General features: G+C 39.1%; 1 protein-coding gene across 2 annotated transcripts in view; it reads right to left on the bottom strand.

Annotated features, from left to right (window-relative positions):
• Positions 1–2,300: 2,300 nt before the first annotated feature.
• LOC108719312 (E3 ubiquitin-protein ligase RNF31) overlaps positions 2,301–27,019 on the bottom strand; it is a 41,794-nt gene continuing 17,075 nt past the window's right edge. For both annotated transcript variants that reach the window (XM_041566526.1, XM_041566525.1), the window contains 18 exons: positions 25,553–25,609; positions 24,337–24,500; positions 23,079–23,187; positions 22,611–22,668; positions 21,028–21,065; positions 18,409–18,534; positions 15,944–15,993; positions 15,554–15,724; positions 15,070–15,252; positions 14,810–14,908; positions 12,442–12,531; positions 12,012–12,126; positions 10,124–10,242; positions 9,476–9,589; positions 7,127–7,175; positions 5,735–5,768; positions 3,639–3,807; positions 2,301–2,410 (listed from right to left, as the gene is read on the bottom strand). In XM_041566526.1, the coding sequence (XP_041422460.1) occupies positions 2,369–2,410; positions 3,639–3,807; positions 5,735–5,768; positions 7,127–7,175; positions 9,476–9,589; positions 10,124–10,242; positions 12,012–12,126; positions 12,442–12,531; positions 14,810–14,908; positions 15,070–15,252; positions 15,554–15,724; positions 15,944–15,993; positions 18,409–18,534; positions 21,028–21,065; positions 22,611–22,668; positions 23,079–23,187; positions 24,337–24,500; positions 25,553–25,609 (1,787 nt within the window). In that variant the 3' untranslated portion in view covers positions 2,301–2,368. The remainder of the gene's footprint in view (positions 2,411–3,638; positions 3,808–5,734; positions 5,769–7,126; positions 7,176–9,475; positions 9,590–10,123; positions 10,243–12,011; positions 12,127–12,441; positions 12,532–14,809; positions 14,909–15,069; positions 15,253–15,553; positions 15,725–15,943; positions 15,994–18,408; positions 18,535–21,027; positions 21,066–22,610; positions 22,669–23,078; positions 23,188–24,336; positions 24,501–25,552; positions 25,610–27,019) is intronic.

Genomic DNA, 27,019 nt, shown 5'->3' with positions numbered 1-27,019 from the left:
AAAAAATGTTTTCCCCTTCCCATCGCTAATTTTCATATGCATATTAGGATTCGGTTCGGTATTCGGCCGAATCTTTCGCAAAGAATTCAAAATAGTGTATTCAGTGCATCCCTGATCTAAATATAACTCAGTCTGAGGTGGTGCTCGACTTCACCCATTAAATAGAGTAACAGTATGTTCTAATGTTTTATAATTCTATAACAGGTATATACAGCAATTAATTGAATGAGATTTACTGTAAAGATTCTTCTTTTAAATGTAGGGGAAATCAAGTATTCACAATGCAATGCCATTTTTATACACAAGACAGGACTTTATTGGCTTTAGTAGCCACTGAGTGACACTGCCTAGAGTTACACAGCTTGTTATCCACAAAAATCTCTTCTCATTTAAGACAAATCCAAATACACAAACGTGAGGTTTTTTTTCTCCGAAAAAAAACTCAAATGTCAGGAAGGCTACTAACATGTCCAAATTGGTCCCTGGACCTCTCTCATTGACTTATACATGAAATCAGCAGGTTTTAGGTGGAGAATATTCAAATTCAAGTTTTTAAAGGGCCAGAGTGAGATTTATCTTGAAATTAGAATTATAACTTGAATCGAGTTTGCATAATTCACAACTCGTAGTAACGGAACTTGGTGGAGGCGGGCCCTGGTGCGGGCCGTGCAACCGGGCCCGCCCCCACCCTCGTTTGCGTGATTTTTCTCTGCCGCTGCAGCCGACTGCAGCGCGCGCAATCTACCGGGGGGGCCCTGCAGGGGTGCTGGCCCTGGCCCAGTTGCACCCCCTGCTCCCCCAGTAGTTAAGCCCCTGAGAATTCGAATTTGAGAGCTATTTTTTGTGTACATCGACTAGGGAATAGCCCAAATTCGATATGAATTTGTAAAAAATTTGAATATTGAAATTTATCATGTAGTCTCTTTTTAAAAATTCAACCATCTAAAACCTGCCGAATTGCTGTTTTAGCTTATGGGGAATCTCCTAGAACCCGGAGTCAATTGGTGGACTTTGAAAAATTAACGGGATCCTGTCATCGGAAAACATGTTTTTTTCAAAACACATCAGTTAATAGTGCTACTCCAGCAGAATTCTGCACTGAAATCCATTTCTCAAAAGAGCAAACAGATTTTTTTATATTCAATTTTGAAATCTGACATGGGGCTAGACATATTGTCAATTTCCCAGCTGCCCCTGGTCGTGTGACTTGTGCCTGCACTTTAGCAGAGAAATGCTTTCTGGCAGGCTGCTGTTTTTTCTTCTCAATGTAACTGAATGTGTCTCAGTGGGACATGGGTTTTTATTATTAAGTGTTGTTCTTAGATCTACCAGGCAGCTGTTATCTTGTGTTAGGGAGCTGCTATCTGGTTACCTTCCCATTGTTCTGTTTGGCTGCTGGGGGGGAGGGAGGGGGTGATATCACTCCAACTTGCAGTAAAGAGTGATTGAAGTTTATCAGAGCACAAGTCACATGACTTGGGGCAGCTGGGAAATTGACAATATGTCTAGCCCCATGTCAGATTTCAAAATTGAATATAAAAAAATCTGTTTGCTCTTTTGAGAAATGGATTTCAGTGCAGAATTCTGCTGGAGCGGAACTATTAACTGATTCATATTGGAAAAAAAAACTTTTTTCCCATGACCGTATCCCTTTAACTTTTTTGGGGGGAAAACCTTTGATTCGAATTCAATCGAATGCGATATTACTTCTATTCGTACGAATACGGACCTATTCGTTCTAAAACGGACCGATTCGGCCGAAAAAAGACTTAATTTTGTTCTTTTTGAATTTCTAAATTTTTAAAATTCGACCCTTGATAAATATGCCCCTTAGTGTATAACTCACATATATGTTATTTCTGTCAAAGTGTATAACTTTGCATCTCATTTTCCAGTTTGCTTCCCAGTTTTCTGTTTTTGTCAAATCTCTTGTCTGTCAGTGAAGGGACAGAAGAGGATCTGAAGATACAGGTGTCTGTGAATTCCGCTGCGCTTCTCTGCTAGACAGTTTTTTTTATGTAATAGACTCTGCAGGGAGGAGGTGGTCGAAGGAGTTTTTTTTGTGAGGGGGTTTTGTTCTCCTAACAGAGGTGCTGCTTGTATAGAGTCCCGCAGGTGTTATACTGCCAGAGAAGCAGTCCTAGTATGAAACTTTTTCCAGTGTTGCAGCATCAAACAGATAAAGTAAACACACAAAGGCCTTCTTTAGGGTCAGGCCACACTGGGCCTTTTGGGGAGATTTGGTCGCCTGGCGACTAATCGCCTCGTTTTTGCGGCGACCAATCTCCCCAAACGCCTTCCCTCACTCTGCGCCGGCTAAAATGAAAAAACACCGGCGATTCTTTTTCCGAAGTCGCCCGAAGTTTCCTTAGACAGCAGCTGACGGTAATGGTATTTCTTGTTTTATTATCTGAAGAAAAAAAAAAATAGTCTGCATTAGTCAGTCTAGTATTGGCCAATTCATTCTGCCTGTATTACTATTCGTTATATGCTCAAGAGTAATTGTGAAAAAAAAAAACACAAATAGATTTAATGTTGCATCTGCCTTTTTGAATTTAAAGGGAAAGTCAACACAAAAAATAATGTGTTGCCTAATAAAAGAAAACATCAGTCTAAGCAACTTTGCATTATACATTTGTTACATTTTTCCTAAAGTTTTTTCTACAGCAGATCTATTACTATTGAAAGCGGTGTTTGACCCTTTCTATTCTCTGCCCTGATGGCTCAGACTGTTGATACAATGTAAGACAAGGCAGCTGATGAAGACCTGTCTTTGCTGAGGAACTAAGACTTTTGCAGCATTGTTTTTAAAAAAAAATAAAAAAAACCTAGGTGTTAAGCAAATGCTGCTTTCAATAGCAATTGTTTTTACGAAGAACTTTGACATTTTATAATAAATGTATATTGGAAAGCTGCTTAGAATTTAGTCAACGAGCGCCTAAGTTTCCTTATTAGGCAAATTTTTATTTTGGTGATGACATGCCCTTTAAAAGACAAGTTTCTATCAAAGTGACTGCTGCTCAGATAGTCTGTATGTGTCTTATCTATGAAACGGCAAAAATGTAAATTTGACTAAGGCAAAGCAAACAAAGCCTCTAATGTGGTGCCTGATATTAAATGATATCTGATCAATATGTTTGCTTGCTGCACCCTCCTAACTGAAAGATCGGCCCTAGGGTTATATTTCTGTTTAATAGGTAAGAAGCAGCCCCTTTAGTTTAGGAGTTTTACCTGCAGAATAACTGTGAAACCCCTACTTGCAAATGTGCTTTTAATACACATAGTATATTTGGGGGCATATTTATCAAGGGTCACATTTCGAATTGAAAAAACTTTGAAATTCAAAAAGCCCAACCTAAATTAAGTCGTCGTTTTTTTGGGATCGAATAGGTCCGCATTCAGCCAAATTTGAATTGTTCGAATCTAATTAATAGTGCAATCGATCGAATTCGATTCAAAGTTTTTCACAAAAAAAAAAACCTTTTTGACTCCAATTTGAATCAAATTTGGCCTATTCCCTAGTCGAAGTACACAAAAAATAGCTCGAAATTCTAATTTGAAAATTCACCTCAACCTTTTATAAATCTGCCACTTGAATTCTTATAGTTACCAATAAAAACCACATTAAATATTCCTACCATTCGGAGTCTTTGTAAATACATTTCTCTGTTGTTTTCGCTGCAAAATCCTGGAACTGTAAGTTTCCATCGCTTAAGTTCTGTCTCCATTTCTTTCTCTGTATACAAATCTGCTGGGTCCAGTGCATTCAAGCAGATTATTTTCACCAAGTATTCCTTATGGATAGCACTGTAACAAGATTCAGCCACAAGGAAGACCATAAACATCAGTTTTCCAAAATATGAAACAGGTATAGGACCTGTTACCCAGAATGCTCGGGACCTGGGATTTTCTGGATAACAGATCTTTCCTTAATTCGGATTGAGATTATAGAAAAGACTTTAAGACGCATCTTCATTTATTGTCACTCATTGCCCCAGAGGAAACTAGTCTAAAAAAAGTTATGTATATATATAAATCTTCTCTATAATCTTAATCCAAATTAAGGAAAGATCTGTTATCCAGAAAATCCCAGGTCCTGAGCATTCTCGGTAATATATATATATATATATATATACTTTATGCTATGATATTATAAAATGAATTAAAAATGAAGCGCCATCTGTTCAGGTATTTTAGCACATATTAAAGGGGTGATTCACCTTTAAGATAACTTATTATGTTAGAATTCTAAGACAATTTAATTGCCATTCGTTTTGTTCTTTTTTTTTATAGTTTTGATTTATTTGACTCTTTCCAGTTTTCAAATGGGGGTCACTGACCCCATCTAAAAACAAATGCTCTGTAAGGCTACACGTATTGCTACTTTTTATGACTCCTCTTTCTGTTCAGGCCTATTCATATTCCAGTCTGTTATTAAAATCAAGGCATGGTTGCTAGGGTTATTTGGACCCTAGCAACCAGATTGCTGAAATTGCAAACTGGAGAGCTGCTGACTAAAATAGCTAAACAACTCAAAAACCACACATAATAAAAATAAGAAGGGTTGAAGAGAACCATGTACATAAGTTCTTTGTCTTCCTTGGTTGTGTGACGAAAAGTCACTTGATTTTAAGGATTCAGTCAGGAATTTGGATTGGGCCAAAACTGAATCCTGCTGAAAATGGCTGAATCCCTAACTGAATCCTGCATTTGGCGCATCCAGAAGAAATACAGAACTCCCGCAAATATAAAGGATGGCACAGATTTGCCATTGGTGGAACAATATTTCAGGTGAAGAGTAATTAACTTAAAGCGATACTGACACGTTCTAATAAAAATCATAGCAACCTGTCAGTATCAAGTAAATGCTGCACCCGGCATATTTTTTCCTCAAATCCCCCTGGAAAGCAACTCCCCAGCCCCGTGAACCTGTGTGCAACAGACCGGCGCAATCCTTCCATAGGCTAATTACAAATGAAAACAGGATTTCAGCCTATGAACGGATCACTCCGCCACCAGCCCAGCGGCACTGAAGCAACACTGAAGATCTGTTAGTAGTGTCAGCCGGTCTGTTGCACACAGGTTCGCAGGGCTGGGGGCGGCTTTGCGGCGAACTATTCCAGGTGCAGCATTAACTTGATACACGTTCCTATGATTTTTATATCAATGTGTCAGTATCACTTTAAGTTTACTCTAAACTTAATGAGTTTGATGTATTTTTCATTACAACAGGAGCAAGAACAATGGGGTGTATATTTACAATTACTGTGCCTTAATCATACCCTCTAGATCAGTGATCCCCAACCAGTAGCTCATGAGCAACATGTTCTCCAAACCCTTTGATGTTGCTCCCAGTGGCCTCAAAGCAGGAGCTTATTTTTGAATTCCAGGCTTGGAGGCAAGTTTTGGTTGTATAAAAACTAGGTGCACTGCTAAACAGAGCCTCAATGTAGGTTGACAATCCACATAGGGGCTACTAAATGGCCAATCACAGCACTTATTTGGCACCCCAAGAACATTTTTCATGCTTGTGTTGCTCCCCAACTCCTTTTACTTCTGAATGTTGCTCACGGGTTCAAAAGGTTGGAGATCCCTGCTCTAGAAGAGATAGTAATTGAACAGCACCACTCAATTTTTGTAGACTTAAAATGCCTTTATTGCAGCCTTCTGGGCATCACAGCGACGTTTCAGGCCTCAAATGGCCTTTTATCAAGCTCCCTGCTCTAGATCATACCTTGCTGCTCTTCTATCTTCATTTGTCCACTGATCTGTAAAATAAAATTAGCCACAGTAATCATTCAACCAAGTTTTTTTTCTTTCTGTGAAAGAGCATTAGAAATTAAAGATTAATGTATTTTATCAATGGCTGGCGCCTGTTGGAAGACAGAATTCAATGTGCAGCTTTATTTACATAATGGGGTTCTATGGCGCCACCCTTATCTTTCAGTCCTAGAAATTAGTGCATCCCCTGTGCCTGGATGAATGGGAGAAGCAGGTCTGTATTGATGGAACCACAAATGTAATAAAGCTGTTCACAATTCTATTTTACATGGATCACAACTTCTCTATATCATACGATTCAGTAACAACAGGGGTGATTCGGGGCTTTAGTTTCTATTTCTGCCTACAAGTCTGAATCCCCCCGCATGGTCCTAGCACCGGCCTAGCGGGGAACGCACAAGCTAGCGAACTTGCGCCAGAGCACTGGGAAGCTTTGAGTCCCCAGTGCACCTCAGGTACGTGCCTGGGCGGCATGCCGCACCTAAAATTTTGCCTCGCCACAAATCCAGGACTGAAAACTATCTGTAGCCAAGTTCAACTAACTGTTATGGCCCTGCCTGGGTTTCATCAGGTGGTCCCTCTCTTCATACCATAGAATCTGGGGAATCATTGGATGTGAATGTGAATAATATTTGCTATTGTCACAACTTTAGCAGGGGTTGGGCCAATGTGCTCCTTTTAGTTCAAGATGCTCTTCCGGCCCCACATTTGTTCTTTTTTCTAAATGATTGGTCATGGCCTTCTATTATTGGCCACTAGCGATGGGCAAATTTATTCGGCAGGCATGGATTTGCGGCAACTTTCTGCATTTCCACACATCAAAATTGGAACGCTAATAAAAATTGTCGTGTGTCAACATTTTTCGGACGCCCATTGACTTTGATGCATTTGCCCAAAAGAGTCGCGCGTAAAAAAATTGTTGCTCATGTCAAAATTGTTGTGCGTCAAAATTATTTCCATTGACTTCAATGCGGTTCGAAAATTTTTCAGCGAAACGGGACAGATTCGCCCATCACTATTGCCCAACACTGTTATATCCCCTCGTCAGCCATTGCAATACATATTTCTTCTTCTGCTGCAGGATCTCTAAGGCATTACTGTGATAGTATCAATTATTTCACTGAGAGATGACATATTGACAAGTATACACGTTTTCAAGAAGCAACTTGCTTATTGTGCAATTAACACTGTCTGCCAGAGATATATGGAATAATGTACCAACTATTGTAAAACAGAATGATAAAAAAAGAGAGGATACATTATTCTTTATAATACACAAGTCACTGTATATAATTATTCATGGCTATATTATATTAATATATTGCTGCAGAAAAATATGGATCACCTTTTTCAGATCCTGGACCATTATTGGCTTTATACTGGATTCCGCTTTCCTGCAGTTAAAGAAAGACAATACATATGAGAATTTAAAGCATACCAGCATTATAATGTGTTATCAATACAATCCCTACATAATGTGTATTATTTAATATAGAAAGAAAACAGCTTGCTTTTTCATTAGCTGTTTTTAATGAGATATTTTTTACATATATTTATTACAAATTTAGATCATCTGAGACCACAAGTTCTGTTGCCAGGCAGATCTAAAAACCAAAAATTAAAATTGGATCAGGAGAAAAAGTGGCATTTGTCCAGGGTTCACCAAAACAAGGGAGCTGGGAACAAACCTGGAGGCAACTGCTACATCGTTTTATAAGTATGAACCAGAAAGGAAGGCATAATAAGATCCTAATATTTTTACAAATCATTTTAAAGCCATTCAAAAATCTAAACGTACACGGGAAAGTTTGCACCCAATGGTGTCCTCTGTGACAAAGCAACCTGATTGTTTCATAAGCTGAGCCTGTGGATCCAGAGATGTTTAAATTTGTGTTGGCTGTGAAACCCAGTTCTGTATGTTTCACCACTAAGCAACACAAGTGTTAATAGATCTTACTCTATCCACAGGAGCAGAGGTGAATGTGAATGTGGAATACAGAAAATTTTGCTCTTGGGAAAAAAAAAATTTACCGGAAAATGAGTTGAAATAACAGAATAAGTCGATCTTAATAAAAACAGTGTAATAAAGAGAGTTAACAGAACTGAATTTCTAATAAAGTGCACCGAATCCATTATTTGGGATTAGCTACCAAATCCTCCACAAAGGATTTGTGGAACAAAGCTGAACTGTTATTTGAATATTCAAAATGAGGAGCTGAATCCAAATTCTGTGCCTGGGTTCAGCTGAATATTGCATGGAATCCTCGCTTGCCTCAATTGCCAGGTGATCAGAAGTGGCACAGCACAGGGCCAGTTATTTTATCTCACCACTGATTTTCCTCCTGTGCATGTGAATGTTTTCTTTCAAGCAGATGTATTCAATTATAGTCAATTTGCTATCAGCTCAACCACATTCAGACATCTTGTATCTGTTGACCAATACAACACCGTCTGGTCTTCAGTAGGGGCCAAACTGATGACCTACCTGAATTATATCTGGTCTGCATAGGGCCCCTATTATGATCCAATCACTGATCATGGGGCCCAAATAATCATTTCAGCTTGATTTGGCTTAGGGGTGGCAACCTTGCTAAAAGAGTAGATTTTCTTATGTTTACCCAAACTCAGATAATACCCACCTGATCTGTCAGCAACAGCACCGCCAAAAAAAAATCAAGGTTCTGCATACTATTTGTTATCATATTGATTTTTATGGTTTATTGTGAAAACCAAATAAAATATTTCAAATCAAAAAAAAAAAATCAAGGGGTAGATTTACTAAAGAGCGAAGTGGCTAATGCTACACTTTTTTTGGCTGACAAAGTTTTTTTGGGTAGCATAACATATGGAACATTAATTTTACAGTGGGCTCATGTGTAGGGCATTATATTAACTCTCTTGTCTTTATTAGGGCTCTTACACATGAGCGTTTTTACCTGCGCTCCCCTGCGTTCCGTTTTTCGGCGTTCAGCCGCAGGGGAGCGCAGGAATAGACGCATTTAATTATTTCAAATGGGCCTGTACTCACACAGGCGCATGTAGGCGCCGAACGCAGGAAAAATGCAGCATGTTGCGTCTCAACCTGCGTTCGGCGCCTACATGCGCCTGTGTGAGTACAGCCCCATTTGAAATAATTAAATGCGTCTATTCCTGCGCTCCCCTGCGGCTGAACGCCGAAAAACGGAACGCAGGGGAGCGCAGGTAAAAACGCTCATGTGTAAGAGCCCTTAAGGTTCCCTGGACATGTGTAATAAAAAGTGGTAACTTCAAGCATTTGCACCAACATTTATAATAAAGACATCCATACAACTTTAAATTACCCGCTGTATGCAAATTGACAAGCGCAAGATAACTAGCGTATTTTCGACACAAACAAACGATAGCGCATCTTCACTACGAAATGCTCGCACTGCTGAAGTAATGCTTGCAAAAAGTCGCCAGTGACGAAACTTCGCATTTTAATGAATTAGTGTATTTGTAGCACATTTGCGCCAGGCGAAGTGGTTTAATTCATGCGAAGCCGTCGCTGGCAACAATGCGCCCTTTACTAAATCTGCCCCCCAAAGGTTTCTTTTATATTCACATTAAAATAATTCTATCAAGCAGCAGTGTTTTCAAGAGCAGAAGCGAAGTCACTATTCTGTATTCATGCATTTACGGCATTTTCACTCTCTGAGGCCAAATGTACCGTTACCTGTAGAAGCCGGTAAAGTCTATGAAAATCCCAGTCTCTCATGTAATACAAGCAGTTCCGCAAATGGTGTGCGTGCAATCCCTTTCTGTGGCAGTCAGTTGAAAAATCACATTCCTGATTGAAATGAAATATAATTTAATTAAAATACAAAAATATGAATTTTTCAGGTGATATACGAAATGACCACACAACTAACTACGTGGGGGATTGCTTTGACCCCCTATAAAAAACTATTTGTATTTTAATACATGAAACAAATTTTAACAAATATTTAACTTCTTGTACCATTGTAATGCATTTCTATAAAAAAAACAAGCAAACACTTTTACATCTTTTTCAAATAAAACACTGGCTTCCTTTTGCACATTTATAAAGAGATATTTAAAAATAATTAAATACTGGCTTCCTATTGGAAGCTGAATGACTTTCTATCTTAGCCTGGTGATTAGGCTGTAGCTGTATGTATGTAATCCTACATGTCGGGGAGGTGTGAGATCACTTGAGCATCTTGCCCTGTGTTTGGAGTAGAGGGATCTGTGCTGAGAGTGGAGCACTAAACCTAACCCTAAGAGCTCCAAATGAAAATGAAAGACTTTATATTATAAACGTCTGCATTTCGGGGGGGGGGAAGTAAAATATTAATCTTACGTGTCCATGTTTAAATGGCTGTCGGCAGCCTTCGCAGAACTCGTGCAGGCACTGGGTGCATCTGAAGTGTAAGCACCCACCTTTAGCCAGGTCAAATCGGAACTTACACAAGGGACAATCTAGAGGCAAATCAACAGTTAGATTGTAATTGAAGAAGGAAAGAAACTATTGGCAGAAATTACAAAGTGTAAGGTAGGCAAAGAAAGCCAGAAGGTAAGTTTCGGTATTTGATAGAATAAACTTCTCTCTTCTTAGAATTAAGTGGCATTGAGTTAGTGCTAAATGTATTCATATTCCATGTGCATTAAGAACACATTCTTAACAATAGCAGCATTGTCTAGACATACTGTATGTTGAACAGTGATGTATATTTCCTCCTTCATTCATAGATAAAAGATGCTGTAAATATCCATCCAGTCATGCACTACTAACCATACAGAATACTCACAACAACAAAGCAAAGGGTTCATAAAGTACAATGTATTGCTAAAATTGTCTGGACACCTGTCTGTTCAACATCTCATTCTGAAATGAGGGGTTTTGCTTCCCTTCAACCACAAGAACATTAGTGAAGTTGGTATTGATGTTGGGGGTCAGGTGTTCAGCTGGGTCCATGTCAGGTCTCTGTGCAGGTCAATGAAATGTTTCCTCTTCTATCCCAGAAAAACCAATTATGGCCATTATAGTGCCACAATGTAGGAAGCAAGGAATTCTCAAGAATATATTGTAGCCTGTGGCACAGAGGTTCAGGGTCGGACTGGGCCGAGTCCGACGCAAAACCAGGAAAAAACCCGATGGGCCCCCAGCTCTTGTGGGTCCCACCTGCCCAGATCCGTGATCTCTTCCTGCTGTGACCTCCCTTTGTCGGGCAGTAGCGTCAGGAACATTGCACGCATGAGTGCATACGCACGCATGTGGCATATCACGCATGCACGCACACACGGCCAAGCAGGGGGGCCTGATGGGGCCCTGGGACAGCAGCCCCAGTGGGCCGGGGCCCCCCAGTCCAACCCTGTATTTAGCCTCTTTGTTTTCATAGAAATAGGGAATGGCCATGAAATAGACCAAATGTTTAACAGCAGGGTCAGAGCAGTCTCCTGGGCTCCCTTCTGAACTCCAGCCCCCTGCCTGCCTCCACGAACATAAGACGCAATGCGTGGAAGACATGCAGCGCCACAGCATTAACTTTCTTTTCTGGGAAGCCTCCATGAACGTGCCGTGCGCACGCATGTATGCAAAAGACGCAACGTGCATGCGCACAAGACGTGCCGTGGCATTAACTTACTTTTCCGGTGCAGCTGGGGGAGCAGGTCTGGCCATGAGAGGGCCCATGATGCACGGGGCCCACCGGGTTATTTCCCGGTGTCTCGCCGGCCCAGTCTGACCCTATAAAGGTTTGCTTTTACTTGAACTATGGTCCCACTCAAACCATGAAAGCAGCTCCAGACCATTGATCTTCTTCCACCAACCTACAGTCAGTATTGTATATTCAGGCAGGTTCTTCTGACAATAACCAAAGACTTATTTATGAGACTGCTAGATGGAGAATCTTAATTAATCACATCATGTATTGAAATCTACTAATCAAATATATTGCTGGACTGAATATTGGAGTGAGACAGTAACATAGGGAAAAGCTTGCCCTGCTCCTGTATCTAATCAATCAACCAATCCGCAGTTAGCTTTGACTTGTCTATTGGCATTGTATTTATGCAAACAAGCATCTAATGGATTACTATGAGCAAAAAAACATCTAGAGCTTTTGCTCATGTTACTACTAAAGTATGTGGTGTTATTCATCATTGCTTTTTTCTTGAAATACAATTGCTTTACATATATATATATTAATTTCATTGATTTTAGTTGAGTGTAAGGAAGGGTACCGTACCTATACCGTTTTGAGTAAGATATGCGTTTAGCCTTTCCTCTTGGTGGCTTGGCTCATTATTTAGTTTCCATATCCTAAATTCTTCACAGCTAATTTTCTCATGTTGCTCTTCCCACTGGTTTAAAAAAGATTAAAAAAACAACACTTTAAGAAAATGATCACTCATATATATCTAAATTGTGCTACCTCTACAACAGGCACTCGTCTAAGGACAGAGTGAAAATGAGAGTCAAGACTGAATAGAGCTTACAAGTAGATTTAAGTGGAGAACCTTGAACTGAAACCTGAGACTGCTCAACAAGCCTTTAATTAAATCTTATGTTTTAGTATATATAGTATACAAATAACTCACTGTATGGTGACGGCCATTAATTTGATACTCTAGCATGACATGTAAATGTAAGTAAGAGACCCTTGCCATAATACTTACAGGTTTCCTACATTTGAAACAGGTGCTTTTGCAGCAGGATGGACAGTCCATCCGTAATCTGTCTGCTTCATGCAGAAGACCAAACGAGCACTGAAAGATAAGAAACGACACTGTATCTAAATATCACTTTTAATATCTAATGTCACTCATAAAATCACTTCCTATATTACTTATATGGGAAGCACAATACATTTTCTGCACAACACACCCTGAGTTCCTGTAAGAGCACAAGGGTATGTTATGATGTAACACCGCAGAGAGGCAATCAGGTGGGAGTCTGTACAGTGGCATAACTAGATGATACTGGGAACCACAGCAATTTAATTTTAGGGCCGCCATCATATCTAGAGGTTGTCCTGTTTTTCCAATATATTTTGAAATTGCTCATTAATTAGGGTCTCATGGGCCCCCTATCCCTCCTGGGGCCCCCTGCAGCCACAGGGTCTGCTTCCTCTGTAATTATGCCCTCTGAGTCTGTATACTGGGTAACCCGGGGTATAGCCATAAATGCAGAATGGATCTGGAAGCCATATTGGAGTAAAGACAAAAAAAACAGGAGCTGGTACAAGGAAAAAATATAAACAAATAAAAAGGCCAGTTATAGGAACAATCGCAGGTAGAGAAAGTGTCCAGTAAATGGGCCAAATGGTCAGGTCAGGCAGCAGGCAAACAGAATCCAAGAACAGGCAAAGGGTCAAAACCAAGAAATCCACAAAAACAGGACAAGGAGGGCTACAGGAGCTCAGGAACAAGGCTGGGGTCTCGGAACACTGAAGGAACTCAGGAACTAGGAACCAGATGTGGTCTTAGGACTAGGGATCACAGGAGGGCAAGATTTCTGCTGTAAAGCTTAATGACCAAGCAAGGAGAAATGGTCAGGGGCAGGCGTATAAAGGGTGTAAATTAGATAATGATCTACACATGATTCTTATAAGGTGAGTGGAGGAAAGAGCAGACAGATAGAAAACCAATAGGTTACAAGTGGAACTGGTCAGGGCCAGCCCTAAGCGTCTCTAGTGGCTAAAAATGTAAGTAATCAGTCCCAGAAATACAAACACCTGAGTTCAAATCTTGGCTGTTCATGACAGGGTAATGGCACACACAGAGATTTGTCACCCACTATACCACTGCGCTACAGTTAGCGGGGAGTTTCCCAAAAATGCTTTCCCTACAGGCAATAATGTCAATCACCATTTGGCAAATGTTTATTTGGGGAGATTTGTTGCCCACAGTAGACAGGGGCGATCCTGGCCCCTCCGCCGCCTGAGGCAGCAGCAGTTGCTGCTGCCCCCCCTCCCCCAGAAATTCGCTCTTAAAGTACCAGGGGCAGCATTTTTGCTGCCCCTGGTACCTAGTGGGGTGCTGCCGTCTGAGGTGACAGCCTCAACTCGCCTCATTGGCGAAGCACCCCTGACAGTAGAACATCTGTTGTGCCATTATCCACCATTTCACAGGCAGGGCCCATTGCCATGTTTGTTGACGCAATACAGTAAATGCAAAGGAATTTTTCAGCATTAATTTGCCCTGCTGGGCTGATCTTTAACATTGTTAATTAAATGGGAAGCACTAGTATTTTGCTGGAGATTCACACTGAAACCAACTTATGGATGTTTTGTTGCCAACACTAGAGTAGTTTTATCATATTTACTATGAGCAACAAAACCCAAAAGGGCAATAGCACGTGCATTGATTTCAGGTATTTTTCTTCCAAGTGTTTAATAGCTCTGCTGGCAGGCAACAATATGCTGTAATCGCTTCCCATTTACTTCAATGGCAAATTCCTTAAAAGGTCTGAATACAGTAATTGTCTGAGCTGTGGGTGCACCACGCTGGTCCAGGCAGTTGACTAAAGCTGGCATCTTTTTTAAAAGATCCAATCGTCATTGTGAGACCACGATTATCTCGGAACGATCGTACAATCGTGCGAATTGTCCATCAACCAATTTGCCAGGAAAACAAAGCGTAGCTGCCTGCTTGGCTCTGAGACATAGATTGCACTGGGACTGACAATTTCAGGACAGATGTCGGCCGAAAAAATCGTACGATGTTCGATCGTTCAAATCCCACTAACCACACGATAATTTCAAAGGATTGGTCAGACTTCGCTAAAATCGGTCGTTCGGCAAGAGAAATCTTTTCATCTATGGGGACCTTAAGTAAACTGGTAGTGATTCATTTTGTCTCTAACTAGTAGAGCCATTGAATGCATAGGCAAACACAGATAATAACACTTTCAACCTACATCTGCACCTCAATTCTTTAATCCATAGCTGAATATCTTGATGGCTATTCTCATGTAAATTGCAGGTATATGTGGCAAACAAAAGTGTTAATAAAAGCACGGCATCTTGCCTTATGTGTGACTTACATGGCAGCACCACCTGAAATTTGGCATTTTCATTAAAGTTCTGTCTCTGAGTTTACACTGAAATAAATCATGCGTTGCTTGGTCAAGATAATGACGGATCTGAAAGGAAATTGGGAAGATGAGTAAATCCCTCTAATTAGAATCTAAAACCTATTAGCTAGGAATCTCCACTATGTATTTAGTTCTTTTTTCTACCTTTGTATTAGCCTTCTTTGTGAAATGTGTATATTAATGTATGTGAGAAAGAAATAGTACGAGACCTGTGTATCTAGAAAGTTAAAGTAGTCCATGACCTCCTCTGTGTCCCCTTCTTTCTCCAGATCAGGTTTCTTGCAGAGCGGACACACTGCATCGCTAATGCTTTTCTCTTTGATCACGGATGAAAAATATTGAGCAAAACAAGCTTTACAGAAGGAACAGCTGCAGTGAGTCATTGTCACAAACTGCAACAGAAAGAATAATGGATAATAACGTTGAAAAGCAACCAAGATGTCCCACAGTCAATGAAGTCTACTTCTAAAATGAATAGAGGTAAAATGATGTTTTATAGTATAGGTATGGGATGCCAAAAAAGCTCTAACCAGAAAGCTCCAAATTCTGGGATGGCAAGCTCCTATAGACATTTAAAACAAATTTAAAAATAATTTCACCACTTTCGCAGCTCAGAGTCTACTCTTTAATGTAAGGAAAGCCCTGCCATAGATAGATGGAACCACAGTCACTCACGGGAGATGTAAACTTTACCTTGGAAAATGGATATTGATTGTAACATATTGGACATTCATGAGAAAGGTAATGAAGAGCAGAAATATACTCTGAGCAAGTGTTAACTGCTTCCTGCACATCCTCTGTGCTCCAAAATCCTCTGTTCACTTTCCATATATCCTCAAAGAGTTTTTGCTTTTCTGTGGAGGTCTGTATAGAATGTAGGGTTGGATCATTTATATGACATAACACATCATACATGTATTTTTATTTGACTGCTGTTTGCTCTTTCTAACATTTCTGTCAAATTCATGGCACATAGCCTTCTGCCAAGCAGCTGTCTGCTGAGGATACTGGGACCTGATGGAATTTGACAAATCTAAAATAAACATTCTTCTTAAAGCAGTGAAGATGAAAAGGTTTTCTTACGTGGCCGGGAGAAGGCTGGAAAATGCCACAGACTGTATTGTTACTTGGTTCTGAAAAAACACAGGAGAATCTCATTTGGTGGATGAATTGAATACATTAGAATATCCTCTTAGCCTTTTCATTTCTAAACATTTATAACATATATTATAGTAAATTAAAATATTTTTATAAAAAGGCATTCCTATATTTAAAGAACATTGCTTCATTAATCAGACAGTTGTATATTTTCATATTTTTAGAATATGGATTCTTTGCATAGGAATAACATGTTGTGTGTTTGTTTAAAGAACGCACGGGGCTAGGTGTTGCTGACTGCCAGTGGGAGGGGATGGGGGTCTCTCTAGTTGGTTGGCTCAAGGCAGGTATGAAAGGGCAGGAGAATAAAGCTGATAAAGTGAGGTGGGAAGAGAGGGGTGTTTTTGTGTTTTTTTCCAACCCTCCCAACCCCTTAAGCTATACAGTTTCAGTTTTTCAAGAGGAGAGAGATCCCAAGCAAGGGTGGTTGAATGAACTCAAAGCAGTAGAATGTGGTGGCTATATACAGGCTAGTAGGCTGTGGTATGGACCACATTGAGAAAATACCAACCAGGGAGAGCAGGGCAAAGGGCTTTGGGCTCAGACTTGCATGGAAACCTGTAGTATGAACCACCAAGGTGCACACTGAGAAAAGAGAAATCAGGGAGAGCAGGGCAAAGGGTTCTGGGCTCATCCTTGGGGGGTGCTCAAGACAGAGAAAGTGCCAGAGGGTAGGGGCTATGCCTAGGCTAGTAGGTTGTGATCATACAGTGGTGATCCATACCTGGGGTGTGGACCACCATGGGGCACTCTGAGAAGAGAGAACCCAGGGAGTGCAGGGCAAAGGGCTTGGTGGATGCTCTTGAAAAATTACATGTGATGTCAACTGGGCCGCATTTGGTGGAGGGGACTAAAATGTTTAATAAAGCTGTGACCTCTGGTCCTTCTTATTTTCCACAGGGTTTGGTGTTCAGTCTGGTTATTTAATTAGTAGGATTCATTGGTTAGATGGAAATATTTGTGTTGCAGTGACAACAGATAGCGGCATAGAACATTTAGTGCTCATGGGGTTGGTTTGGAATCCAGTCAACTGGGCCCGGAAGGAGCCCCAACTGTGCTGCCATAGATGTCTGGAATGGACATCCCAACTTTCAATTTTGGGTGCATTCCTTTTTCCAGTTTTTATCTGTATCTGGAGTGTGACCATATTAACTAGTGAACAACTGCATTCTCTTTAGAAGTAGGATTTTAGAATCCAGACAGGTGCATATTCGAGGGCATAAAGAAGTTTGGGTAATATGAGCATCTTTATAAGGTATATCCACCCTGTAGCTCTGACACGGAGATTAGTCCATAATTTGAGTTTATTATTGAACCAATCTATAAGCGGATTTAAATTTAGGGCTAAATTCTGCTGACGTGCATCTGTTATCCTAACCCACAGGTAAGTAAAGTCTGGAATGGTTAAAATACCCATTGGTGTTTATTTAAACACAAAATAACTCCTGGTATTAATGAGCAGCAGAGGAAAAATCGAGCGGAGTCACTCTTTGGCAAAGTATTTGGGGCTGGTGCACCAGGCTGTGATAAAATAAATTTTGGCCAGTGGGGGTACCTAACAAATTTGCCCTCCCCAGTATGTTTTGCTTCCCTTATCCTTTAAATAGTGGTCCTTTTAGTTGCATTTGAAAATAGAGTAACAGTTAATTAACTTATTCTGTTTGTAGAATCAAGTTAAGTTTCTGTATTTAGGGAAACCGAACCAATATTAAATTTGAAGAAGATGCTAAAAGACCTCTGGCATAAAGATACTATAGTCCTATAATAAACATTGGGACACTGTCAGGTCATCACTGTATAGCAAAAGTTATTTAGCAGTTATATTATAGCGGCCCAAGGCAGTTAAAGTTCATGCCCATGCACTGGCAGATACTGGTCCAATATTTATATATTATATATTTATTCTATTTTACTGTAGAGAAGACAAGCACAGTCAGGATTATGCAAAAAAAAATGTGTGCTTCTATTGGAGCATGAACAGTCAATGTTATGTTTTGGCCCCAATATGGACCTTTCTCAAGGCAAAAATAAATTTTCTTTCACGTATTTTACATAAATTTTCTTGACAGATTAGGTAGTGTGCATTGCTGGGTGTGTGGGGGAAGCTTTATGTTGTAGGGCTGCTTTAAAGGCACAAGCAGGGAGGTTTGTTATGGTATGAAGAACTGGCAAATCCTTTAGGAAACCGTATTCAGTCAACAAATATCCTGGGATGTAGGAGCATAATTACTATTCAGAAAAAACACAGCATATGTGCCCCCACTGACACATACTCTCCTTCAATACATATACAGACATTATATATATATATATATATATATATATATATATATATATATATATATATATATATATATTATATTTAAAGTGTTTCCATTTCTCCCATTTACCTTCAGTGTCTTTAGATGATGCCTTCAAGTCATACATTCTGACTATGCTTTCCAGAGTAAGGCTCTTAAAGGCATCTTCAATATCGCTACATGAATCTCTGCCTTTATTTGTCTCCTGCTGCCATTCTAAAAGAATACAAACATACAAGTCGGTAAGTACTATTACACACAATGCCAAGATGCACAACCTAATGGAAATGATAGGTCGGCCATTCTGGAAGGATTTTTCATTATTGGCTTTAAACATTAAAGGGATACTGTCATGGGAAAACATTTTTTTTCAAAATGCATCAGTTAATAGTGCTGCTCCAGCAGACTTCTGCACTGAAATCCATTTTTTAAAAGAGCAAACAGATTTTTTATATTCAATTTTGAAATCTGACATGGGGCTAGACATATTGTCAGTTTCCAAGGTGCCCCCAGTCCTGTGACTTGTGCTCTTATAAACTTCAGTCACTCTTTACTGCTGTACTGCAAGTTGGAGTGATATCAACCCCTTCTCCCCCCCCCCAGCAGCCAAACAAAAGAACAAAGGTAACCAGATAGCAGTTCCCTTGCACAAGATAACAGCTCCCTGGTAGATCTAAGAACAACACTCAATAGTAAAAGCCAAGTCCCACTGAGACTAATTCAGTTACATCAGGGGGCACATTTACTTAGCTCGAGTGAAGGATTAGAATGAAAAATACTTAGAATTTCGAGGTATTTTTTTGGCTACTTCGACCATCGAATTGGCTACTTCGACTACGACTTCGAATCGAACGATTCGATCTAAAAATCGTTCGACCATTCGATAGTCAAAGTACTGTCTCTTTAAAAAAAACTTCAACCACCTACTTCGCAACCTAAAACCTAACGAGCACCAATGTTAGCCTATGGGGAAGGTCCCCATAGGCTTTACTAGCAATTTCTGATCGAAGGAAAATCATTCGATCGATGGATTAAAATCCTTCGAATCGTTTGATTCGAAGGATTTAATCGTTCTATTGAACGATTTTTCCTTTGATCGTTCAATCGAACGAATTGCGGTAAATCCTTTGACTTTGATATTCGAAGTCGAAGGATTTAACTTCGATGGTCGAATATTGAGGGTTAATTAACCCTCGATATTCGACCCATAGTAAATGTGCCCCTAAGTAGTAGAAATAACAGCCTGCCTGAAAGTAGTTTCCATCCTAAAGTGCAGGCAAAAGTCACATGACTGTGGCAGCTGAGAAACTGACAATATATCTAGCCCCATGTCAGATTTTAAAATTGAATATAAAAAAATCTGTTTGCTCTTTTGAGAAATGGATTTCAGTGCAGAAGTCTGCTGGAGTAGCACTATTAACTGATGTGTTTTGAAAAAAACATGTTTTCCAATGACAGTATCCCTTTAATTTGTTATCTGTAGGATAAATCAGTACTATTGAGAATAAGCAAAACAGGCAAGAACTTCTTCTAGAAGGAGCAAGACAAACTGCGAGAGGTTTTTATCAGTGACTCCAAGTAATACTTTGATAAGGGTTATGTACAAAACAGCTTTGTAGGTAGGAACTGCTGTACCCCAGACAATCTCATACTAATATCTCATACTAATATCTTGTATAATACAGCTTTGTAGGAAAGGAACGATTGAACTCAATGACTCAACTACCTAATATGTTTATGACTCCTATTAGTTCCTAATATGTTTATGACTTCTGGAAGTTCTCATGAGAACCTCTTTTATTATAGCCAGGGGCAGAATATGTACTAGCCAATAAGATAAGATCTCTGCTTAGGGTGTGCTTGTTGGAAGCCTGGCCAGCTCCTGATGAGCGCATGGGACGCAAGATCTGTTGTTGACCAAGTTGTTTAATTGAGGTCATTGTTTATAAAACCGGGGGTCCGCATTTTGGTGGCTGAGATCTCTCCATTTCCTCAATTGGTGATGTATATCTTACTTATTCACAAACTTTGTCTGTAATAAAGTTTTGCTCATATGCTAAGCATATATATATATATATATATATATATATATATATATATATATATATATATATATATATATATATATATATATATATATATATATATATATATATATATATATATATATATAGTGATGGGCGAATTTATTCGTCAGGCGCGAATTCGCGGCGAATTTGCGCGATTCACCGCCAGCGAATAAATTCGCGAAACGCCCGCGAAAATTCGCGTAAAAAATTTGGCGGCGTCAAAAACGGGCGCCGGAGTAAAAAACGGGCGCCAGCGTCAAACAACGGGTGCCGGCATCAAAAACGGGCGCCGTAAAAAACTAGACTAATTTTTCGCGAAACGGCGCAAATTCGCCCATCACTATATATATATATATAAATATATATATATATATATATATATATATATATATATATATATATATGCATAGAATGGACCAGCACACCGTTTTCTTCAATCAAACGTGTTTATTCAATACACACTGTGCTATATATATATATATATATATATCCTGAAAAAAGGCGAGCACTCACAGGTCTTATGATGCAAGAAAATCGGTGAAATTTATTGAAAAAAAATAACTGATGTTTCGGCTAATCCTATAGCCTTTCTCAAAAGGCTATAGGATAAGCCGAATCTTAAGATCTTGTCTGTACTTACGCTGCTTTTGTAGAAGGGGAGAAACATTTGCATCTATTCTGTAAAAGAGAACAAGCTGTGAGCAAGAAGATAAATACAAGGAAATGTTATTTGTTTGTACGGGTATGTGATCCTTTATCTGGAAACCCATCATCCAGAAAGCTCCCAAAGACTCAATTTTTATCCAAATAATCCAGATTTTTTTGCTTATTCTCTGTAATAAAAAATTTGTATCTAGACTAAGATATAATTAATCCTTATTGAAAGCAAAACCAGCCTATTGGGTTTATTTAAAGGGATACTGTCATGGGAAAAAAGTTTTTTTTTTCAAAATGAATCAGTTAGTGCTGCTCCAGCAGAATTCTGCACTGAAAACCATTTCTCAAAAGAGCAAACAGATTTTTTTATATTCAATTTTGAAATCTGACATGGGGCTAGACATATTGTCAATTTCCCAGCTGCCCCAAGTCATGTGACTTGTGCTTTGATAAACTTCAATCTTTACTGCTGTACTGCAAGTTAGAGTGATAACACCCCCTCCCTTCCCCCCCCCAGCAGCCAAACAAAAGAACAATGGGAAGGTAACCAGATAACAGCTCCCTAACACAAGATAACAGCTGCCTGGTAGATCTAAGAACAGCACTCAATAGTAAAAACCCATGTCCCACTGAGACACATTCAGTTACATTGAGAAGGAAAAACAGCAGCCTGCCAGAAAGCATTTCTCTCCTAAAGTGCAGGCACAAGTCACATGACCAGGGGCAGCTGGGAAATTGACAATATGTCTAGCCCCATTTCAGATTTCAAAATTGAATATAAAAAAATCTGTTTGCTCTTTTGAGAAATGGATTTCAGTGCAGAATTCTGCTGGAGCAGTACTATTAACTGATTCATTTTGAAAAAAAATTTTTTTCCCATGACAGTATCCCAGTAATGTTTAAATGATTTTCTAGGAGACAAGGTATGAAGACATATGCAGCCAATCAGAGCAGGGGAAATGTGACACAGGACTCACATCACGAGTATGTTGTTAGGAGATGGAAAGGAATGGTTGAGGAACTCACAATTAAATTGTTAAATATATTAAAACAACTTTAAAAAGGAAATTATATCAAGATATTTCTATATTATAACTACATAACTATGGAATTACAAAATTTAAACTTTAAGAAAGGACTTGACAGAACTATACAGTTTTAGGCAAACACCAGAGGGACCACTATCTACAGCGTTTCCTTGTTATAGGTAAATGGTCAGAAATTCTACTCCATATCCGTTATAGGAATCAGAAACAATCACTCTGTGCACTCTTGCCAAGTGGTCTCTGGATATAATTCCATTCAAACAATGAAATTTGTACACCAGTCACAAAGTTATGGTGGATGGTAATTAGTGGGTAGCCACTATTTTGAAAAACTGCTGCTTTGTAAATAAGCTTAATAAAGTTCACTTAATGCACTTTCAGCAAGATACCTGAATCTGAATATACTGCTGATCACTTTAGGTTCTTATAAACCGATTCCTTACTAAAGCCCATCGTGTGTATGCTTATAACCATTATACCATATCTTATACTTCATACACAACTATAAATTCATTCATACCTGGGAGAAACCAGATTACTTGTTTGAGACGTCCTGCTAATGGAAGGGCTTGTGCTGGCTTAAAAATAAACAATAAAAGCAAATTAGAAATACATCAATTATTAAAAGCCAGATTTACACATTTTTAAATACGGTATATATTTTTCTTTTTACGGTATATATTTTTATGAGCAATACCAAAATCATACGATTGGTGATTTAATCATTTATTTTTCATGCTGAAAAGATTCATTGCATTGCAGAAAATAACATAGCAAGGGGAAATTCACCAAAGTGGCAATAAGACTTTTATTATAACAGAGAAAAAGAAAATAATTTTTAAGATTAAAAATAATTTGGATAAAATGGAGTCTGTGGGAGAGGGCCTTCGCATAATTAAGAGCTTTCTAGATAACGGATTTCCAAAAACGGGATCCCATACCTCTATATTGATGTTATATTACCCTTAATAGTTTTCACTGTTTTTACCTGCTTTAAGTGATTTGTTATTCCAACAGTTTGCAGTGAAACGTGCAGATATTTCTTTCTTCAGGAAATCCTCAACATCCTCTAAAAGTCCAAGTAAATGTGAGCTTGTCTATAAAGAACCAGGAGTTATTCATTGGTGGGATGATAGCAGCAAGTGTTTGCCTCTCAACATATTTACAGTAGGGAAGCAATACAGAAAAGTGCCACAGAGGTATTCTATTCCAGTCTGAATGACTACAAATGTAAGGGTGATATAATACAAAGTATTGTTTTGTAGAACAAGTAATGAATGCTTGGCGAAATCAAGGGTAGCCATACATCTAAGAAGTCAAATAAACATTTAAGGCTTGGCCCACAATCCACAAATGTTGGCACGTTTGGTATCGCCAACCCAGAACAGACGCCAAGGTTCCAGTCATGACTCATTCTTTGACAGCCGACTTTCATGTTGGAGCTTTTTTTGCTACTCGGATGCCACCAGGTCTTGAAGTGAGAGAACTAAGGCGAGGGTTCTGGTCTGGTCAGGCAAGGCAACAAGGACATGTGACTGGAGTTAACAGGGAAAGAGCATAACATAGTCAAGGAACCAGGTTGGGGTCAATGTCAGTACAGTACAGAATCAGGATCCTGAAGTAGGGTTGGCACCTTTTCGTTTGCCCAACTCCGAGCAAAATCCGGGTGATGTTGGGGGGCAGACCGGGTGACTGGGATGGAGGAGTGATGACAGTGCGATCAACGATTGGCTAATCACCATGCCATTAACTTCAATGTCCTGTCCGGATTTCCTAATTTGGAATTCAGGACAGGCAGTTTTCACCCAGACAACACTACCAAAAAGACCAAAAAGCGGCTGTTTGGGTTAAAATTGGACAGGTGGCAACCTTATCCAGAAGCGTAGTCAGAAAACAGACAATGGTCAGTTCAGGCAGCGAAAAAGCTGATTAAGGATAGGCAAGGGTCAAGAAACAGCTAATCACCGCCAGGAACTATCTAGAATGGACCTTCGTTGGGCAACAAGAAAATATTTGAATTTCACTCCAAACGATAATGTCACACTGCGCGCCAAATTTAAAAGGACGCGCATGGTGAATTTTAGGTCGGAGAGCAGGCGTGCAAGGAAGAGAGTGATGGTAGCCCCTGACAGTCTAAGAACCAATCCCTTATTTTCATGCATCTTTTGGTACATGGGGATAAGATATACTGTATGATGCTAATGATGCTAGTTCTACAATAATAATACAATAACTGATATACCTACATAATTCCATTCTTGAACATATTTTAGATTCATCAGCCAGTTCTTGGAAATAACGTCACCAGGCTGTAAGTCTATATTTACTTTATCTGCAAGGTAGCATTGTGGTGGAGTCTCAGGATGAGTGGGATGGAGCCAGATACACACTTGTATCTGAAAATAATGACCTAGAAAGCAAGAAATCAGGTATTAATATTAATTTGTTTCTATCAAATGCTGCAAGATAACAAATTAGTAATAATTAAGGCTTATCAGGGCTCATGTTTCTACTATCACACTGCATAGCACACGCTAAGGGGGTGACTGCAAAAAAGGACTTGAAATATGCTGTACTTATTATGGACCATTTTTTAAGGTTTGCATACAAAGACATTTCTGTCTTGCCATTTGCTATGTATTCTATAGCTATAGCAAGAGAACAAAGGTCAAACAGAGCTAAAATGAAGCATTATCTTAAATGATCTTTATGACACAAGCACTGTCTGTACACACTGTACATTCCTGAAATTCTGAATAGATCTGTAGAACAAGGAACAAGGCCTGTTCTGGGTTCTAAGAAATAAACAAGCTGTGCATCCGGCATTGCTCTCTATATACCGTGGGGCAGATTTACTAATCTCGAGTGAAGAATTCGAATGGAAAAAAATAGCGTTAATTAACCCTCGATATTCGACTGGGAATGAAAATCCTTCGAATATCGAAGTCGAAGGATTTTGCTCAAATACTGCGATCGAACGATTGAAGGAATAATCGAACGATTCGAAGGATCTCAATCCAACGATCGAAGGATTATCCTTCGACCAAAAAAACTTAGCGAAACCTATGGGGACCTTCCCCATAGGCTAACATTGGGTTCAGTAGCTTTTAGGTGGCGAACTAGGGGGTCGAAGTTTTTTCTTAAAGAGACAGTACTTCGACGATCAAATGGTCGAATAGTCGAACGATTTTTATTTCGAATCATTTGATTCAAAGTCGAAGTCTTAGTCGAAAGTCAAAGTAGCCCATTCGATGGTCGAAGTAGCCATAAAAAGACTTCGAAATTCGAAGTTTTTTTACTTCGAATCCTTCCCTTGAAGTTAATGAATTGGCCCCTATATGTTGGCTTTGTTTGTGAAATATGATTGATAACATTCGGGCAAAACACAACTGTAGTGACTTGTACCACGTCAGTGATGTTATTTTAATATACTGACATATTATAACACAGGTGAATACTCACCATTATACTGAGTAGAAACTGGGACAGTAAATGTAAGCAGTCTTCTTTTTATTCCACCTAAAATGTAACAAAACATAGATACAAACAACCATAGTCCGTAACTGTCCTGTTCAAAAAATAATCATTTACAGTTAAAAGGTATAAAACAAAGGCTTGGTGAAGTGGAATAAACCAAGTTCACAAAATTATACAAAATTTCCAATGCACAGATAAATGTTCCTTTAGTCCTATTACCTGTATACGTTTATTTAAATTTCGAAAACCCATAGCGGCATAGGAAAAATTTTAAACACTTTCTAGTTTGCACCAGTTTTTTTTTGTTTTACAAAGAAATGGAATATGTTAAGTGCAATTAAAATTTGCAGTGTGATCATTGTCTAATAAATAAGAGTACTTTGCACACTGCTACTGTTTGTTTTTAATTTTTGTAATTGTAATTATTCTTCTATTTGAATTTCTGCCTAGATCTCATCGAATAATAAATGGCACTATGTTTGCCCAGGTGCAGTAACGCGTAGCAACCAGGTCAACCAGCAACAGGTGATCAGTAGATGCTACATGCTGATTGGTTGCTTGCGTGTCATGAAGTAAATTTTGCACCATTTATTACATAACATCTAGGGGCCTATTTACTAAAACTTAAATTAATAAAAAAATTTCTTAAAACAAAGTCTGCCAAACGTCCTGAATTAAACTCGTTTATCAATATTTTTTCTCGAAAATATATTGTATGATTGACGCTCCTGAAAACAAAATTTTAGTGAATTGTTGCTGCGAATATTCGACTATGGGATTATCAGACGAAAACCATAACTATCGGATTATCTAGCGCAGATCACATCAAGAAACAACTTCAGGGACATCTGCCATTGACTTCTACATGAACTCGACAAGTTTGAGATGAAATATTTTAGGATTCAGATTTTTAGCAGCTTTGGGGTGTAATAAATCTCTGAAAATAAGAGTTTTTATTTTTCCAGGAAGAATTCGACTTTTCCTCCTAACAAACTCGACCAGATACATTTGAGGTTTAATAAATAATAAATAGGTAGAAATCTGTTAAAGATAATCATCAATTTGCTCAACTGTAATATAGCTTTTGGCAAACCCAGAAAATATTTAACAAACCCAGGTGGAACTGGAAGAAAGATCGCAAATACAGGTAATGGGATCTGTTATCTGGATACCGGTTATCCAGAAAGCTCCGAATAACAGAAAGGCCATCTCCCATAGGGGGAAATTTACTAAAGGGCGAAGTGGCTAACGCTGGTGAAAACTCGCCAGCGTGACGTCATTTCGCCAAGGAGATAGACTCTGGCGCAACTGCCCACTCCAACGCCAGGAGAACTTTCGGTCTGGCGAAAGAGCGTTACTACGCAAATTCACTAAGTTTTTGGTTTTACTGACCGTTACCTCTATCGCCAGACTTGCCTTCGCCACCTCAGACCAGGCGAAGTGCAATAAAGT

The sequence above is a fragment of the Xenopus laevis genome, chromosome 6L (genome assembly GCF_017654675.1).
Source record: "Xenopus laevis strain J_2021 chromosome 6L, Xenopus_laevis_v10.1, whole genome shotgun sequence".
In the NCBI taxonomy this organism is placed as follows: Eukaryota; Metazoa; Chordata; class Amphibia; order Anura; family Pipidae; genus Xenopus; species Xenopus laevis.
Note: the sequence above shows the minus strand (reverse complement) of the source record. Positions and strands in the feature narration are given on the sequence as shown.